At 34.2% G+C, this 21,407-nt stretch overlaps 1 protein-coding gene across 18 annotated transcripts in view; it reads left to right on the forward strand.

Moving 5' to 3' along the window:
- The window catches only part of LOC118444948 (rap guanine nucleotide exchange factor 2), a 128,189-nt gene that overhangs the window by 88,260 nt on the left and 18,522 nt on the right, over positions 1-21,407 (forward strand). For 15 of the 18 annotated variants that reach the window (XM_035873762.2, XM_085662861.1, XM_035873774.2 and 12 more), the window contains 2 exons: positions 2,202-2,277; positions 19,063-19,164. In XM_035873762.2, the coding sequence (XP_035729655.1) occupies positions 2,202-2,277; positions 19,063-19,164 (178 nt within the window). Of the gene's footprint in view, positions 1-2,201; positions 2,278-12,066; positions 12,344-15,387; positions 15,416-16,069; positions 16,321-19,062; positions 19,165-21,407 lie in introns of those variants that run through there. The other 3 variants (XM_035873768.2, XM_085662875.1, XM_035873769.2) reach the window with 3 other exon arrangements.

Consider the following 21,407-nt stretch of genomic DNA (forward strand, 5'->3'; position numbering starts at 1 on the left):
TGGCCTTATATCCTAATCTTTTTTTTCGATCCCGTAATTATAAATAAATATTTTATTCATACTTTTAACGATGCATCATATCAAAGAGATATTATATATTATTCGTTTCTTATGACTGTGATGATTAGCTTTTGTTTTTATTTTATTTTGTTTTGTTTTGTTTTGTTTTGTTTTGTTTTGTTCTTTTTTCTTTTTTTTTTTTTTTTTTAACCACTAACACACTATGATAATAAATCGAATGAACGGAGATTATTCTAATATATAAAATTTGAACGTCATGGGTTACGATGAGATCGCGATATAATTAATATGTCTCTCGTTTGTTATGAAATAATTTAAATAAGAAAAAAAAAAAACAAAAAAAAAAGAAAAGGAAAAAAAAGAAGAAAGAAGAACTTGTGTTCGTCGACGATCTCGTGTTTGGTAAAGAAATTGGTTCTGGGGTAAATTGATCATGTAGATCGAAACGACAGTTCGAAGGGCACGTTCACGTGTCTAAATATTACCTACGCGTTTTTACTAATTCTCCATAATTACTCGAGGAACTTTTAGTATAACGAGGAGCGGTAAACACGGTTAATCTCTTTAATACGGGCTACGGGAAAGACCCTTTAATATCGTATCACGGATCGATGTTACACGAGGAATAAATAACAATATGTATTTGCCTCGTTATTATACTATAGTCAACGATTCTCGTATGAAAATATATACACACATACATCATGCACACACACACACACACACACCATGCACACATTATATATATATGAGTTTTAACGAAGGAGATATCTTGCGGTTTCTAGCAACATTCCGCCATTGTTTCCGAAAGGGCCAGTCATAATGAAATTAGAATCGTGAGTGTTTATCACTATTCCTTGCAACCGAGAAAATGCGATGTGTGTACGGCTTAATTGCTAATAACATTCTCTTTATATATATTATCAGTACAATCCCATTGATTCAAGAATTTGTTGTTTTATTATTATTATTATTATTATTATTATTATTATTATTATTATTATTATTATTATTATTATTATTATTATTATTATTATTATTATTATTATTATTGAGTAAACATATATAATATCGGTCTATGAAAATGAAACAATATATAAGATATCGTTGCGTTCAATTTATATTTACCTTATTCCTTTTTATTTAACGAAACGTAAATAATATATTTCTCAATGATGACGTAACGTTCTCTTATAACACGGCATTATTAGTGATCCGTCAGCATTAGAATCAAAAAGAAGGGAAATAAAAATCCATTGGGCTTAACCACTACTTTCTCTCTTTCTTTCTCTCTCTCTCTCTCTCTCTCTCTTTTTCTTTGTTACGTATATATATCTTTCCTTCTTTATGACTCGAAAAGGCACGCAAGAACCATTTTCTAGGATCTCCCTCTTTCAGGAGGGCGAATATTCGTAGCGGTATTGTTCGTGGCACTCGAAAAAGGCCCTCCCTACTGACTTGCCTCTAATCACGAGAGATTTTCGTAAATCGATGGGGCAACCGAAAACTGGCATGGTTTATGGCTAATTTGAGGAGTGGCTTCTCGATGATGGGCTACATCTGTCGGATGTATAGATTCGAATTGATCGCCCGTGAAGCAGAAAGAGAAAGAGAAACAAAGAGAGAGAGAGAGAGAGAGAGAGAGAGAGAGAGAGAGAGAGAGAGAGAGAGAAATGGCGGATAAGGTAGCGGTTGGGGGGTAAAAGGGAGCCACTAAAAGTTACGAAGCGAACAATACGTATTTATACGATTGCGCGAACACGTTCCCTTTGTTTTCGTTAGATTCGAAACTATATCGAATTACAGAAGGGATAAAGGGGTGTAAGTGACGGGAGGGAGAGGTTGTGTGTTATATAGGACGGAGAATGGCCGAAGCGATAAATTACATTTCAGTTAGATTCCATTCGGAGAGGGGGAGGGAGGAGGGGAGGGGAGATATTTTGCGTCACGAACAAAATCGCTCGCGTGTTATTCGTAAATCCTAAATTTCGAGGGAAATAAAAATCGATTATTAAATGTAACATATACGATAAGATGCGAAGATAAATCATTTGATGATTATCAATCTTTCTCTTATTTGTGATTTTTATATATAAATAAGTACTTGCATATTTCGCGTACTTTTACGAAGAACATTGAGAGGTATTAAAATGTTCCCTTTTGTTTCTTATCTGTCGTAGCTTTGGAAAGCGGACGGGCAGCAGTGCCAGGAGACCCAACGAATGTTTCGTCTTGGAGCCCTCCGAGATGATCGTCGTAAGTATATATTCTTTGTGTTTTCTCATCGCGCTTCAAAAAATGAAGATTACAATTTTCTGCTACCATGGAAAATGGAAAAAAGATATAGAGATAGATAGATAGATAGATAGATAGATAGATAGATAGATAGAGAGAGAGAGAGAAAGAGAGAGAGAGAGAGAGAGAGAGAGAGAGAGAGAGAGAGAGAGAGATGGAAAGAAGTGCGTATTATCTGGTCGCGAGCCAGGATATTATTTTTAAAAGTTACGAAAAGGAAATGTCTTCTGAAAATAATTCGAAATCGATTCATTTCTTTTTACATCGTTAGAAATAAAATATTATCAATTATATAGATATGTATATAAGTATACATAGATATCTATATAAAAAGAATGTCGAATGTATTTTATATACTTCACATACAAACTGTTCGTATCGATATGAAAGAATTTTTTTATCTTTTTTTTTTCTTTTGCTCTTTTTTATTTTTTTTTTGTTTTTATTCATTTGTCTCTCTCTCTCTCTCTCTCTCTCTTTCTCTCTTTCTCTCTCTCTCTTTCTACGTCTGCCTTTACTTTTTAGATCGCATCGGGTAATATCTAAAAATATGAATGCACAGGTGTTTCCCTGTGAAACTTAGAAACGATGCATTCACGAGGAACACGAGTGACGATATCGCATATCGAAAGACAATGTCGGCCAGACTCGAGATGTTACGCGGTAGAGACAGTTAATCGATAGTTTGTCTCCTGTTGTTCTCGCTGTGAGCTTTTCAAACTGTGTACCCATCTCAACTCTTTCTACGGTACCATTAAAAGGAATCACTATTTAAATAAAGCTTGGCAGAATTCGCATGCGATATCGTGTATAAGTTCTTATGTACAATTTCATAATGACATCAATTTTTTTTATCTATTACAAACGTTAAAGTTTCTCGAGTTTCTTTCCTTCCAATTGTTTCTTTTCCTTTTCTTTTTTCTTTATCTTTTGTTTATTTATTTATTTTTTCTTTTTTTTTTTTTTAATTTTTCTATTCGCGCAAACAATTTCATTGATTGCGTCAATATATGTCTCCGAATGTAAATAAAACATATTTCGTTTTATCGTAGTTCAATCTCTCGCGTGAAATTCAGCAATTTTGATAAAGATAGAAAAGAGATGAACGAGGGAAAGTGCACAGTATCGTGAAAGTTTAATTACGATTTTGAATTTCACGGAATATCTTTAAACGTTTATGATGCCTCGTCGTCGTTGTTTAATCGAATTCGAAATTTAATGGGAATTATCGTGGAAATAATTTTTTATCACTGGTCTCTAATCGCTTTAATTTTCTCTATAATCTTGAATCATCGAATGAACATACTACTCCCTATATCGTGCTGCCACCTTCGAAAAGAAGAAAACTGTATTATCGACGGCCCGAAGAAAGCTCTTACGTTAGTGTGTCGGGCGGACGATTAAATTTATTAATCCATTTCAGTTTATCGAAAATTAACAATGACGATCGAGACCTTAACTGAGCTTTAATGCAGAAGGGCGATAATTAATTACACGTTGAATACAATTTTCTAGATTCACGATAGATCCCGTTTCGTTACGCGTACGATCATTTAATAATAATTTTCAAACAAATTCATCGTCACAATGATCATCATTTGTCGATTAATAGATAAATAAACACGTTACACGTCATAATTTTGTTTTGTAAATAATATCGTATTATTCATTTTAATATAATACAATTTAATTGTGACGCGGACAGGATAAGTCTGTACAAATACGCTTCGATACAAAATGAATTGTTTTAACAAGATATAAATTAATGTCCATTACGTTTATTTATACGATATATATATATATACACTCACACACATGCATACGCAGGTGTATATAAAAATATGCATTTATTTGTAAAATATATACTGCATATGCATAAACGTAGATATGCAATGTGTACAGATGCGTAAGGCGCCTCTCACATCATAGAAAATGAATCATATAACTTCATATCCTGGTTCCGGCGAGATCCGTGTTATCGGGTGACAACCCACGATTGATAAGACGTTCCAAACTAATCAATAAAAATGACCGACTGAATGAGTCAGCAAGTCGATCTTCTGGTTATGCATGCATTTCCTTTTTTTTTTTTTTTCTCTTTTTTTTTTTGCGATAGCGAAGGCGCCAAAGACGAAGTTGTTGTATTCCGATAGTGAACTATGAGCTTGGAAAATGATCGAGAAGAATGAGAAATAGATCTAAGAGAGGATCGGAAGTCCTTCTCTTTGGTATCGTTTGTACTCCCGCGTATTACGTAATTCCTATGTTACTTGTATTATCCCTATGTACATACATATATACATACATACATATATATATATACACATATATGTATATATATATATATAGATAAGTAGTAAGTGACTTCTTATGTCTTCGTTTTTTATTCCTCTTATCTCCCCTTACGTTTCTCGTCTGTCTCTTATTAGTTTCGATAAGTTATTTATTAAAAAAAATCTGTTTATTTTTTGACGGCCATCAGGTATCGCTCAACAAAAATTCCTCTTCGTTTCTTTAGCTTTGAATAGATTTATCATGCCGAGGAAAAAGAGCGAATCAACTTACACGAATACATTGTACTGTTATTATCCTATATGTATAAAAGAATAATAACACATAGTATATATGAGAGAATATCTGTATATATATGTATATATAAAAAGAAAATGTTTATATAAATTCACGTTCTAAAAACAACAAAGCAATCCGGTGGTCGCTCGTTTATATTTAAAGCGACGGGACATGTAGCGATCAAGGCTATCTTTGCAACGGCCAAATATTCATTCTTTCGAGTTTATTTACATCGAATTATACTGAGAGGAATAAAAGCGGATGATCTATACGGATTAAATACGTATATTTGATACGAAAATGTCTCTGTTATTTGTCTTTGAAATAAAATATATAAATATATATATATATATATTTATAATAAATATGTATGCATTGTATATAAAGATCGAATATTAATTGTGACGAAAGAGAGATAAAGAATGTAGAAAAAGAGAGACAGAGAGAGAGAGAGAGAGAGAGAGAGAGAGAAACAGGACACAGTTTGTCACAGGTTACTATATCCCACCGAAGGTTCATACATGCCCTCCGGCAGCTTTGTGACCTGCTATGAATTTAACGTGTGACCTTTAACCTTACTATCTCTCTCTCTCTCTCTCTCTCTTCTTGAATCACCTCTGCCATGGGTTTATTCCAACTTAAGCTTCAAATTGGAATAAATCATTTCCGTAGTCGCGTCGGACCAAACCCGGATATCATGTCTTACACCAAAAGCTATATCGCTCCAGGAATTGAATTTATGACACGTTCGTTTAGTTTGCCCAGAAGAGGCGAAAATGTATGGAGAACAAAAGAAGAAGAAAAGGCATAAAAAAAAAAAAAAAAAAAAAAGAATAAAAAAGAAAAAGAAGGAACGACGAAGGATTCGAGAGATCGATGCAAATTGTTAAAATCAAGGTGTACCTTCGATTTCGTATTTTCAAGTCTCATCGCTTCGTATTGATATACGAACAGACGTGTTACGTAAGAACGAGAAGTCGTCGTCGAATAATCTTTATTTCGATCGTATACAAAGTGAGAATCGAATTTTATATGAACCAGCATATATATATATATTTATATGTATGTATGTATACGTGGGTGTGTATGCGTGTGTACGAACGTGCGTGTGCCTTTAGTATTCGATCTGAGTTTAATGAGCGAATCGTATTGTTTGCCTTTTCATTTTATCGGGACTTTAGCTTCCTCGCGATTAAGGTCGAGATAGTAAAACAGTTTTGTTGACGTTGACACTCGATCTGAATGGACCGTTATCGTTATGAGAGTATGTTTCTCACGAGTATAATTATTTTGGCTCGAGGATCTGAAGTCCAGGAATCAGTAGTTTTCAGTAGTTCATATACAAGAGGGATGAGGGTGGAGGGAAATTAATAAATAGGTATAATTTATAATCAAATTATATCGTTATCATCGTCGAAATCTTGTTCTTGTTTTGAACGTCTTGCGGACGTTCCTTTTGTTTAGATCTCCTTGAAAAAAGAAAAAAAGAGAAAAAAGAAAAAGAAAAAGAAAAGAAAAGAAAAAAGGCAGAAATACTAGAGCATCAAGTGACGCTCACAGGATGCGGGCATGTATATATATATTATATATATATATAATTGTATAACCGTTCTATTCGCGTTCCGTCTATCCTTCTATGCAACGTTATGTATTTCCTTACGTGAAGTTTATATATGTGAGAAACTTATCGGACCCCAACAAAACGGACACCAGAGGCGTCTCGGCATACGTCATCGTCTGGCCAGCCTCGGAACCGATGACGTTTATCGAGCATGCATCATCGTCTACTTTCCGCTTGGATGGCCCCCTTCAAGATGATGATATACTTCATTTTCTTTTGTTTACAAACGTTCTCGTGATCTTTCTTGACGCATTTATATATATATATATATATATATATATATATATATATATATATATATATAAATATGTATAAATTCATCTTCGTTGAAAATTGTGTTTGTCTTTTTAACAATAAGATCGTTTCTCTCGTGTGTCTCTTTAATTTGACCTCCGTTTCGTTCAACCTGATTACCCCCTGGCTTCTTCTTTACCTTATCGTTTCATCGGATCACCTTCGTTAATAGAGAAGAAGGATAGTTTATTCTAGCGAAAAATGTAACAAACGAGAGACACGAATATATTCCTGAAAACAGTTTTGAAAAGTGGAACGTATATGCGCTTTTATCGTATCTAAACTTGAAACGGGAATAGAATTTCTCTTTTGAGGTGTTAAAGTTAAAGAGTTTCTCGGTTCGTCGTTCTTTTTCTATATGTGACATAAGTTTGACAATTTTGTCAATATTCCGATCCATGAATTTTATAATATCGTTTAATTAAATCATTATAATCTAAAATCATTATTATGAAATGTTAAAACTGATTTGATTATTATTATTAATCTTGTACGTACGATTGTGAAATTTTGTGCGACTTTACGAAGGATAAACGTTAAATGGGCGCCATATACGTAAGAAACTTGTCAAGTGGACGGTCAGAAATATATTCGTCATGTTCGTTACATCCATCACTTATGAACATATGCGAATAAGAAGCGTTCATCGTAGCAAGGCATCCTTAGATAAAATTTTAGAGTTATATATATATATATATATATATATATATATATGTATGTATATATGTATGTATATGTATATATTAGTTAGAAGTCAACCTTCGTATTCGCATTTCCTGGTTTACGATCGTGTAAAAATTCGATACGACAGACGATAACTTATTTTTCTTCCTATCGAGTTTCCCAATAAAATGATCGGATTTGATAGTGATAACAAGACGCGATAAAGCTTCGAATTTATTTTACTTTTTAAAATCTTTGACATTTCTCGTTCGTCGAGTTCTTTCGATACGAACGAGATCCGATATTCCTTTTATTAACATAAATTTGAGAGAACATTTTGGATTTCTGAATGAATCCTGAGAAAATGTCATTTTAATCCAACAAGATAATTTTGTCTAAGTATAGTCCGAAATTACATGTTCTACGACTGAATTATAATAAGTCGACTTAATAGAGGCTTATCATAAAATCATATTTTATAGTTCCTTATTGTTAATGCTTCTTGGAAATATAACACAAGGACGTTAATGCATTAATGACGAATAAGAATGACACAGATTTCGACGAGAAAACATTCATAGGAAAACGAGATAGTTTCTTCAATTCTGTTTTCTAAGCTTTTTCTCTCTCTTACTTTCTATTCCTCTCTCTCTCACACACACACACACACACACACACACACACACTCTGTTTTTTTTTCTCGAAAAAAATATTCAAGAAAAACTCGAACGAAAAAGAGCGAAAATCTGTTCTTAAAATAATTCTCGATGTAGAAAAGATATAGAAAAATATTACCAATTTCGAGTGCACCGTGTATCTTCCATGGGAAATAAAATTCTTTATTGATCGATCTTTCGTAGGAAAACTTTTCGAATTTTCAACTAACTTTCTAAACTTTCGCGTGTCCGCGGCAGGGTTAAAGACAGGAAAGAGTGGAAGCGAGAAAGGAAAGGTCTTGTTATTTTATTTCATCGACGATATCAGTGATTTTTAACTACAACGTCAAGGTACATACGTTTAAAATGATTTAGATTAAATTTGTTCGTATTTGTGCACGCGTGCATAAGAGAATGTCTTGTTTCCTGACTCTTTCACGCATACGTTCCAAGACGGTTCATTTCCGGTGCGAGATATGTACGCGCTATTCCCGATTCAAGACTCAGAAATGTATTAGCAGGATTCTTTTTTCGGTCTGACACGCTCGCGTCGTCTTTCTTCTAATTTTGTATATGTATATATATATATATATATGCATACATGCATACATGTATATATGCGTATGTAGATATATAAATAAATATAATATATAGGTATACCATTTACTTACACGCTGACGCACAACTATATGTTCTTTACGAAAGATCGAGAGAGTTTCGTCATATCATTTCTTTTTTTAAATTATTGACTCTCGAGACAGTCAACTTGATAAAAACTTTCAAGAAATTTTAATTCGAGATAATGGCTAACTTGCACCAGTCAACTTCCACCGCAACATTTCCGGATGTTTCTGGAAGTGAGCTACGTTTCAAAACCACGACATTACGTTTAACGAAGAAGAAGAAGAAGAAGAAGAAGAAGAAGAAGAAGAAGAAGAAGAAGAAGAAGAAGAGGAATAAGAAGAAGAACTAATAGAAAAAAGAAGAGGAAATGGGATACTCGACAAAAAATAAATAAAAATAAATGACGACGATTATCGGAGACTATTATTCGTGCATCGTTAATTATCTTCAAGAATTTTCCTCAGATGACAACATCCATCTTAAAGATTAATCTTCTGTGCTTATAAAAACGGTATCTTAATTAACTCTAATTTTTTTCCCTCCCCCTTCCCTCTTTATCCTTTCATCAACTTCGTTCCTTATAATATAATCCACATTTCTTCTTCCTTTTTTTCTTTTTCTTTTTTTCTTTCTTTTTTTTTTTTTTTTTTTTTCTTACATCCCTATTCGTTTTTAAGATTCAATATAATCAGGATCTTTCGTTCAAAAACATTTTTTTATTTTTCATATTACCATCGACTAGGGATATTAATTAAGCCGAGATCATGTTATTCGCTTGTACGTTCTTATTAATTCATTAGTATGAAGGCTATACGCGTTGGCTATATTGTATATCTCTCTCTCTCTCTCTTTCTCTTTTTTTTCTTTCGTATCTTTTTTTTCATCGAAGGTTTTCCTCTCTACACGTTTACCTACCATTTGGAAGAAATGCTATTGAAATGAGTATTTCCATTCGAATGGTAGTAAGGTGGTCAAAAGGGAATCGACCTAGATCTCTTTTTCTTCGTGTATCAGCTCGATGCACCTGTGATCTATGATCTAGTAATACCGTCGGTTCTACGACTACTTCTACGATAAACTTCGTAATCGTCGTCGTCGTCGTCGTCGTCATCGTTGTCGTCGTAGCAAGAAGCTAGAACTTGCTCGACTGATTACAGACTGCGCTTACGTATTAAGGATAGCTCGTATCTCTTGCTCGTGAATTATCCATACTAGGATACTTTCGCATATACATGTGTATGTATATATATATATGTATGTCTACTATGTGTACGTTTTGTATTCCTGTTCTGTACAACATTTCCCTTTCTTAAATCACAAGTTTCATTTTGATCCCGTATATACTCCTTTTTTTCTTTTTTTTTTTTTTTTTTTTTTTTTTCGTATAGAAACTATGATTCCTCATGGTCGTCAAATCAAGATTAAATACTTTAATGATATTTTTATTAATTTATTGATTAGCAACGTAAAAAAATAAAACAATAAAAACCATTTTTAAAGACAATATTAAAAGAAAATGATGATAGAGAATACGAAGGTAATTATCTCATGTTGAATTTTATTGGATATATATATATATATATATATATATATATATATATATTGGATATAATGTGCATTGTTTCTTAACTAAAGTAACAATGGATGGGAATAGCCATAGATCGAATAATCGATTAGCAATTTTATAGAGCCGTGTTCGTTAAATTAACCGTGATCGTTTTCATGTTTTACTTTCTAATCGTGATTTTGAAACGTATTCGATCGAATTTAAAGTAATTACACCTGAATATATCTCAAAGTTCATATTTTAAAAATTTCATTATATCGAATATCTTTTCTATATTTTATCTTTTACAGTACTGTTTGTGATAACTCAAATTCGTTATTTTTCTTGCGACATCGAAGCTCTCTACTTCATGCGAGCGTGACCCTTGACAATACCTTGTATGTGTATATATATATATATATATATATGTATGTGTGTATATATATATATATATATATATATATATATATTAAATATGTATATGTATATGCTTGAAGTGTAGGCGAATGCATGTATTTAGTTTATGTATGTATACATATATACAGACATACATACATACATACTCGTACATGTGTCCAAGCATACGCACGATATACGCGATACGGTTCAAGTACGATCCGATATCGACTGTATCTATTCTTTCTCTCAATCTCTCTCTCTCTCTCTCTCTCTCTCGCTCTCTCTCTTTCTTTCTCCCTCTCTACCTCTCTTTCTCTCTTTTTCTTTTTCTTTGCAAGAGGAAGAAGGAGGTACAGGTAGAGGACACAGACGAATGAGTTTACACATACGCATTCTCGGATCGTGAAAACATGCTCGACTTTCCATTCATGTCCCTTACGTTCACACGCGAGAATTGCTCGCTCTGTCTGTTCTTTCTCCGCCCAGTACCACTCCCTCCCTTCCTTCCTCCCTTCCTCTTACCTTCTTTTTCTCGAAGAGTCAAAGCGCAAATAATTCGCATACGAATCGCGTATACCAATTCGCTTATGTATATTGTATATTTGATTTTTAAATTCGATCGATTGACCGTAATCTTCGAATCAGTCTAAAAGTCGATTGTCGATGATTTTCAAAAGTATCCTTTTGCGATACGATTTAAGAATAGATTCGATTTCGAATGGAACGTCGAGAAGATATTGACATTTGCTTTACAGATTCCCAACCCGTTGCATTTTAACGAGCTAAGACTACTTTAATGCGCATCCTCATCAACTTCTATTCAAGTGCTAAATATATTCATGAAGTTCTAGGCGTTTCGTATTTACGAGGGACTACGTTAGCGTTCGATACTTTCTCTAAAGTGATTATGAATTTTCATTCTCTCTCTCTCTCTCTCCCTCTCTCTTTCTCTATATCATATTATCATACGGTGCGAAAACATACTATTAAGTAAATTAGTTGACAACGACAACGAGGAAAATGAAATGATGCCTCGCTGACCAGACGCTGTGTTGTCTACTTTCGTACTTTCCTCTTTCCTCTCTCTCTCTCTCTCTCTCTCTCTCTCTCTCTCTCTCTCTCCTCTGTTGTCTATCTGTCTCTCTCCGTCTCTCTTTCTCTGTTGTCTATCTGTCTCTCTTTCTCTCTGTTATATCTTCTTCTTCCTTACTCTCTCATCGCAGCGATTGCACGTAGAGATTACATAGAGCTCTGGTGCACGCGACAAAGGGAGAGTGAGAGGAAAAAAAATGAGCGAACATCCGCGAAGAAGATAGCGAGCTTATCGCTAACGTTACGCCGGACGAGCGACACACAATCAACGCCAGTCGCTTTTCGTCGGTCGATCAACGCGCACCACTGGACTCTACGAATTCATTTATTTTCACGGCGTTATCCTATGCATTCTATCTATTATTCCCGATCGGATCATTCCTTCTACCGTGAGAAACTTGTGTGTGTCGAATGATTCACGATAAGATCGATACGAACATCGATAAAATAAGCTTTGGATTATAACGAACCTTTTTTAAATTCGAGAACCGTGAAAATGATTCTTTAGTGATTTATTCTATCATCATTGTATCTGTGTATGTTTGTGTAATGTGTATATGTGTATGTGTAAATATAATGTTTTTCAAATTTTTTTGCCAAAATTTTCATCGAAAAAGATATAACGAAGTGAAGAAAGAGAAAGAGAGAGAGAGAGAGAGGGAGTGGGAGAGGGAGAGGGAGGGAAAATTAGTCATTATTTTCTTTATTATGCACTGCAAAAGAATCAGTAAATTCTTTCGCAGTGAATTTCGTTGGGTTTCTTTGTCACGTTATAAATTTGAAAATTCCTAAGTATTAGCTGGACCATGAAGAATTTGAAACTGATTCCCTTAAAGCTCCCTCACGAGGGTTACCAACTATTCCTAGAACAACGAGAAACCTTCCTTTTATTTCGGCACGTACTCTTCTAGGAAGTTTGAGCTTAGGGATCGTTTGGGTTATCGAGAAACCAGGAAACAATTTCTCAATTGCGATTTTGTTTGCTTTTGCCAATCCTTAGACCCACCGCGATCGTTCTCGTAAACTTAACCGCTCTATTGCTCAACGGATAACGGGATTATGGGATTCAAGGATATTTCTCTTGCTATATATATATATATATATATATATATATATATATATATATATCTTTATTACTTCGATTAATTCTTATTTATCTCTACAAAAATTTTTAAAATCATCTTATTTTATAATTCATATTTGTTTAATTTACATGTATTAGTTTGTTGTCTTCGTTGTACAAAATATATACGCGAAATACGTATCTGCTGGTTCTTTTTCTTTTTTTCTTTTCTCTCTTTTTTTTCTTTTTTTTTCTTTTCTTTTTATTTTTTCTTTTTATTACTCGATTTCGCAAGTGAAGGGAAAATAAAGCGTTTTTGCGATAGGAACAGAGCAACTTTCTGTCGTTTTGCCGTTTCTCTCATTCCGGCATTTCACGGATACTTTCTTACAGTCGGTTTTTAGGGTCGCGCGTGACGCCAATGGTGTCGAGACGGTCGACTGCAGGATGAACCGAAAATAAAGTAGACGGGCGCCGAGAGAGCAGTGCGTATGAATATGCTCTATCTGTCTCTCTCTCTCTCTCTCTCGCTCTCTTTCTCTGTCTCGTTCTCTTTCTTATTCTCTTTCTCTATCTATCTCTCTATCCATCTCTCTTCAACCCCTCCGCGCCGTATACGCCTCGTGGAGGTCCGACGGGAAGAAATTTTTAGCCCATGTAGATCCTCGAGAGAACGAGCCCCTCTGCCTTTTAACCGAGCCATTTCATAAGCAAACGAAAGAAATGGTAAGTTCGTGTATCGAGGTCGCGTTTAAAACGTTTCATCGTCATTTCAATGAAAATCGTCAAGAAGGAAAGAGAGATAGGGAGAGAGAAAGAGAGAGAGAGAGAAAGAGAGAGAGAGAGAGAGAGAGAGAGAGAGAGAGACAGAACTTTTCAAAAGACATCCTAATCTTCAAGAAAGTCTATGAGTTGGTATAACTATATATTAGTAACTTGTAAGATACTATTCGTTTGAAAAAAAACTACATTATGTGTGCGTCGGAGACTTGGCAAAGTCTATATATAAAAAATTTAAAAATTCATAGGTTCACGTATCTAATCTTAAATATTATCAAATCGTAACATTGGGATATCTTAAGCTCAAAGATTCACTAGGTCGTTGGATCTTTAAATTTTACGAGAGAAGTTTCATAACGTTTCATTAACGAAATGATTCCCAGAAATCACGTGTCATTTTATCGAAGCCCACGTCAAAATTTATCCTTGATAACGACCCCCTTAAATTCACTTTCGTTTCCGTCAGAAACAAATCTTTCTCGATCGTAAATCACGGTAATAGGACATTTTATTTTGTACTTTTCACGTAATTGGAGTTCGCTGTTGGAATTGAAAATAATCGTCTTTGCTAGTAACAATGGGTACATCGCAGTTGGTATTTTTTAATTATAAAAACGATTCGTCTTGAATATTTCTCTCTCTCTTTCTCTCCCTCTCTCTTTTTTTATTTTTATTTTTTTTAATGCTCTTCTTTCGACAAAAGGACGACTGATATTTCTTCTCGTTCGATTGACTATAAATGAGACGTAAGATCGATTTAAGCGAGAGATAAGAAATTTTCAACATTCGAGAACGAACGAAAATATTAATGAAAAAAGAAAATTCTTTTTTTTTTTTTTTTTTTTTTTTTTAGTTGTTACGCATAGAGTGCAACGAGTGCGATCGCGTTATAATTTTGCTCTTATCTTTTTACCCAATTTCGTATAATTCATATTTTGTGATCAACGCTAGTAATATAAGATTTTTCGTCTATTCGCTCGTTAACAAAGTTATCCTCGATATTTTTTTTTTTTTTTTTCATTATCTAAGAGATTTACCTCTTTACGGTATGTAGCTACATAAATAACTTACGACGAGAGTTATTTCTCCTCTTACTGTAAGAACCATATATATCGGTTTTACGCGATCTATCTCCTTCTACACTCGATCCATTGTCTCCTTATCTTCATTTCTTATCTTAAAGATTCTTATCTTATAGGCTTAACGGATCGTAGAGTATTCAGGATGCATCTTGAAGAAAAGAGGATTTTAAAAAAGAAACCTAACATCTTTTCTCCGATCGATTTTCATTTCCTTTCTCCTTTAATACTTACAAATTAATTCATACAATTTTAACTTCGTGATATTAGAATGAGATTCCCTTATCTTATTACGATTTCACGTAGTAGGGGATGGTCCTTATATAAATTCGTTTTAACATTTTTCGTAATATATACGATACAATACGAAGGACGAATGAGAAGATCGATAAATCTTCATCCTCCCTTCTCCCTTCTCCCTTTTTCGATATTTCTCCTATCAATATCGTTAAAATTTTCGAAAAAGAGAAATGATGTACGGTAATCGTAAAGATGAAAGTTTCTTAGTCACATCGCTCGCGTGGCTTATTTCTAGTCGGCGACAGCGCGTCCGACGCCGCCGAGCAGATCTGACCCAAGACGAAAAGGAATGATATGAGGCGTACGTTACTGCGTGTGTAGAGTCACGTGACTCGACTCGGTCTTTGGCCCTCTTAAGAATCGTGGACGATTCAGTTCGCCGGCGCGACGCGCGACGCGTGGATCTTTTAAGTCATTCCGTTTATCTCTCTCTCTCTTTCTCTCTCTCTCTATATTTATATATATATATATGTATATATATATATTTCTCTATCTCTATCTTTCTATATCTCTCTTTCTATATCTATCTTTCTATATCTCTCTCTCTCTCTTTCTCTGTCTATATATATATATATATATATATATATATATATATATATATATATATATATATATCTTTATCTCTTTCTCTCGATATATCGTTATATCGCTCAAACGAATTGTTTCGATTCAATGGAAGAAGGTCGTATACGAAATTGTCGACATCTTCGAACTTGTTTTTCTTTCGAGAGATAATAGTGCGGGGTTCATCGCGAACAAATCAAACATATTCTCTTTCTCTTTCTTTCTCTTTATCTTTGACGGTCGTATGATTACGAATAGAGAGAAATCTAAAGAGAAAGAGAGTGAGAGAGAAAGAGAGAAAGAAAAAAGAAAGAAAGAAAGAAAGAGAGAGAGAGAGCTAACGAGCCAGGACGATAAACAAGAACTGTATATATATATATATATGTATATATACAAGTATATATATATATATACAAGTGGAAGTTTTGAACGGAATAAGAAGGAGAAAACGATCGTGGTGAATTATATATATAAAGTGTCTTTATCTCTGTGTTACATTAGTATTTTATTATTATCGGCGAAACGATGAATGGAATAGAAAAATTCATGTGCTGTGATAATCTATTACGTTTGTGACGAGTTGTGACGAAGATTTGATTAAGAATTGATACGGGGTAACCAAAGTTAACGAGATGTTGAAATATATGAATCGGACTGGACGACCTCGAGTCGTGGTGAGGAAAAGGAAAGGACGGTCGTTGTCCAGAAGCTGGCCTGGTACACCTAGGACTTTGTCCATCGCTTCTTCCGAGGTAAAAAGCACAAAAAAAAAAAAAAGAAAAAGAAGAAAGAAAAAAGAAAGATGGATATTTTCGAAAATCATTTTTTTTTCCTTTTTTTTCTATTTTTTTTTCCTTTTTTCTTTTTTTTTCTCCCCCTCTTTTTCATTCCACGGACGAGTTCTACGTAAATAATTTTTTTTTTTTTTATTAAATAGAATGGTTTTTAAACATTGTTTAGTGACAAACGTAAAATACGATTTGTCCTGATAGAAATTCATTGGAAAATGGAAATCCAAAGTATTCCAAATTGTTTCTTTACGTTCGCGAGCGAACAGATAGGAAGAAATGCAGTGGTGTTCGCGTGCGTACGCGCACCGTAACGCATACATACATACGTATGTAAACGCCCACGTAGCTCTGGCAGGCCCACGCAGAGCACGAGTAACGATGGGAACAGACGGAAGACAGCAAGGAGATGAAGAAGGAGGAGGAGGTGGAGGAGGGGGAGGGGAGGAGGAACGTATAATGATTATTTCTTACTCCTCGCTTGGATACTTTGTCGAGATGCATCGTTTTTAGAAAGATCTTTGTCTCTTTCTCTCTTTCTCTCTCCCTCTATCTCTTTCTCTATTTATCTTTTATAAAGATCGATCTTCCATCTTTGAGATAAAAATGTAAACGTGTTAGGAATTATTATATCTCCATCTTTATATCATGATAAATATTATTACCATTATATATATATATATATATATATATATAACACTTGTTTTATTTTTTTTCTTTATTTCTTTTTCTTCCTTTCTTCTTTTTTTTTTTTTTTACATAGAGAATTTAATTAAATCTTCATAATATCCTCGTTATATTTTATTTGACGATACATGGTATTTTTTTTACTCCTTTTTTATCATTTTTCTCTTGCTTTTCAAATAGTTTCGCTTTAACGAACAAGGAATGGAAAGCTCCCGGTGTATTCATCAAAAACTCAACGATACTTTATCAGTTTTCGATTATCGATATTTTGTTGATATAGAGATATATCGTCGTTATTAACGATAACTCGCGTTCGTCCCCCATATCCGCTCGCGCGGCCCCAAAACAATAATTATTTATAATCCGTTGTATTACGTAATGGAAATGCATGCACATTTTTCCGTTGCTTGTTTACAAATTGCATCACGCTTGCGCCTTTTACTCGGTCATTGCGATTGCATTTTCGTAGCGTGTCAGATTACGTAATCCAAACGAAATCGCTAATAAACGCGATTGAAATCGCACAATTTTCATATTTCTCATTTACCATGCATAATGAAGGGTCTCTTGTCATCGAAATATTATATATGTGTTTATTATGATTATTTATTTTCATTTTTATTCTGACAATTCAAATGAATTTTATCAGGTAGGATATTAAATTATATTCTCTATCGAGTACACATACCGTATCTTTTTTGTTTGCTATGTAAAAAAAAAAAGAAAAAGAAAAAAAGAAAAAAATCACTATTATCAAAGGAAATATCTATCGTAGCGTTTTCTTTAAAAAAAAAAAAAATAAAAAAAAAAGCTTATCAAGGTGATGTCCTTAGAGAAGACAGTGCGTGACGATATATGTGCATATATACTTACATATATGTATATATATATATACGTATGTTTTTATATATATATATATATTGTGTGTATATTATAATTAAGAACGAACGACCTTTTCCATTGTAATTTTCGCATGGACGTTGTATTGTTTCGTACCGTAGCTAAACATTCATGCTCCGCTGGCGACAAATAATTTTCGCTTTTGCGGAAATCTCTCTTCTGCATATATATATATATATACACATACATACATACATACATACATACATACATACATATCTTATTCTCATATGAGCTCTCGTCATCGTCTGCCCGGTGAAACTATCTTTCGCTCCGAAATTGGCTAAATATTTGTTCGGACAATCGAATCACGAGGGAGCGGTTCTTTGAATGGCGAGTATAACCAGCGTATCTGCCGGAAGTCCGGCCTACGAGTTCCGGCCCGAAGCACGTATACGTCTCTCGTTGTCTCTTGCTTTTTCTCTCTTTTTCTCTCTCTCTTTCTCTTTCTCTCTCTCTCTTTTTTTCTATTATTCAACTACACAAACTGCGAGCCATATAACTGTCATCCGAAAAAACCGTCGCCGTTGCAACCATCGTACACAGTGATGCGGAAAGAGTTGATGCAGCTGAGTTCCCGGAGCTTCCATTAGCGGCAGGTGGCATGATCGTGATATAGATTATCGAAGAAAAACAATGTATATATTATATATATATATATATATATATATATATATATATATATAAACAAACATACATATCCACAAACATACAGGATATATTTCCGATATAATCCCTTTCAAAATGAAATGTTTATTCCGGAAAAAATGGAGAGAGAGAGAGAGAGAGAGAGAGAGAGAGAGAGAGAGAGAGAGAGCGAGCGAGAGAGAGAGAGAGAGAGTTCCGGTAGCCGTTTTTACGATAACGATTTAACGTAGATTACATACGGCGAGAATTCTGTTCGCGGATATCTATGCAGTTAGAATTTTTTTTTCCCCGATGAAATTACGATATAAAAACGACGATAAACTACTTTGAAACTTTGAAAAGTTGTCTGAACTTACTTGATCTACATATTTATTTTCGATTTAAATATATACTATTTCTCTTTCTACTATAATTATTGAATTCATGTTTTATCTTTCTTTCATTCTTTCTTTCTTTCTTTCTTACTTACAGATCGACTATCCGGAGGTCCATGGAGGAGGAAGGATGCATCGGCCACCGCATCCACATCCTATAACCGACCATCGTCAGGTCAATCTGGTCTTCGACGACACGGTAAATATTATAACCTTTCGATCTTTCTGTTTTTTCTTCGAAAGGAAAGAGAGAAAGAGAGAGAGAGAGAGAGAGAGAGAGAGAGAGAGAGAGAGAAAAAACAAAAAGAAAAGGAAAAAAAGGTGGATGGGGGTTTGAGGTACCTCCTTAGCTCCTTCGAAAGGTTACGACCGGATCGATCGGGAACCTTTTCTGCGTCGACATTCGATATCTCGCCCTCTCGTTTATTTCCATCCATTATTTTCTCTCTCTCTCTCTCTCTCTCTCTCTTTCGAGTCTTTACAAGATCATCCGATATTGCGTCATAGAATGTTACACATATGTATGTATAGATATATGCAAGTAGATATTACCTATATACTTAGAGGAATTACGAGGATGCGAACAGGTATGTGATTCTTTATCGACGACGCGTATGTGACGCGTGTGTCCTCGCCCACGCTCTAATCGCAATAGCATACTAGCAAAAATTTCTCATGCGTTTAATGGACATGTCACGTGTCTTTTTCATCATAGCATTATGTTTATACGCATATATACGTATATTATAGCATATGTATGTATATATAGGGAAGAAAGGAGAAGAGCAGCTTACTTTTTCGATATTTACATTTTTCTTTTTGTTTCTTTTCTTTCTTTCTTTCTTTCTTTTTTTTTTTTTCGCGTATACTTTACTACCATTTATCACAACGTAGTATCCAACTTCTTTTCATATTTTTTTCTAATAAACCACATCGATATCATACGGACATCGTTTCCTTTAGGATGGAAATCATTTTATTCGAAATAATTTCGTTACAATCTCGCTTTGATTGACATTCTTTAACAGTGATGCGCTCCAGATACGGCATTCCTCTATAGAGAATGTATACGATATCGTCGTATGCTCGATGACGCATTCTCAGCATAGTCCTGTCGAAGAAGGATTCTCGTTGGTATTGCTCAAGCGAGGAAATAACTTGGAGAAACACAATCATACTCTCGGTGCCATTAGATTGTTTAACGAAAGATAAAGGATAGAATAATAAGTACGAGGATATTATTTGGACGGTCTCTTTTCAATCGGACAATTTTTGACAATACGAAATAGTTTTTCTATTTCTTTAAAGAGAGTATGGGACATTGGGAAAAGTGAGCCGAGAGACGCGAGATATAACGGCTCGTATAAATCATACGGCTCTCGGGCAGTGGCCTTTGAGCGCTCATTCTTCGAGCTGCTTGCTTGTTGGCTGCTGCTGGATGCTTTGAGCGGACCGGTGTACGTTCTCTTCTCAATCTCTCTTTTTCTTTCTCTCTCTCTCTCTCTCTCCCTCTCTCTCTCTCTCTCTCTCACTCTTTCACTCTCTCTCTTTCTCTTATGCTTTCGTATCCATCCTCTCTCCTTCTCGCACCTCCCTCAAGCAGAGCGAGCGTCGATTGACCAACCTCGGTTTTCTTAAGCTCCTTTCACACAATAGCATTTGCCTAGCAAAGAGTAACACACTAACTCTTTAACTTCCGACGAAAGAAGACAAGATTATCAAGATCAATTCAGGTGTCGTTGTTAAATTAAACTCATTGTAATATAATCAAGTTATTCTAATACGACGACTGAGATGTATATAAATTGCTCGATAATTCTCGCTAGCTCTCGTTAATTTCTACGAATTCAATTTTATCAGTTTCATGATTGTCAATGAGATATATATCATTTCTCCGTACGTGTTTTGCGTTTGTAAATCGATCTCTCTCTTAGAATAGCAAGGTTTATTCAGGCGTTATTCATTTTTCTTTCTTTCATTTTTTCTTCTGTGTGTGTGTGTGTTTTTTTTTTCTTTTTTTTTTTTTAATTATTAGACATTGAAAAAGAAAAAAAGAAAAGAAAAAAAATCGAAAACCAATCGAAGTCATTATTATCGTCGTCTTCCTTCGTTTCTCCGTTAACTCGTCAACGTCCATGAACCACGATTGAAAAATTATTCATCCGAGATTCGAACTATCGACGAATTCATCTTTTTTTGATGGACGTACGAGAATTTGATTGGAAAGTTTTAAGTGAAAAACTTTATGTCGGCGCAGTTAAGTTTCGATCGACGTTCTCCCAATGAATTATCGGAATCTGAAAGTTGTGTAATCTACACTAAAACGGATATTTATATATATATATATATATATATATTTATATATATATATATATTTATATATATATATATTCTTTCGTACAATAATTTAGTTTTTACTTGAAAAAAATTGTCAATTGATAT

Source organism: Vespa mandarinia, chromosome 1, assembly GCF_050613455.1.
Source record: "Vespa mandarinia isolate Hongniang chromosome 1, ASM5061345v1, whole genome shotgun sequence".
Lineage (NCBI taxonomy): Eukaryota > Metazoa > Arthropoda > Insecta > Hymenoptera > Vespidae > Vespa > Vespa mandarinia.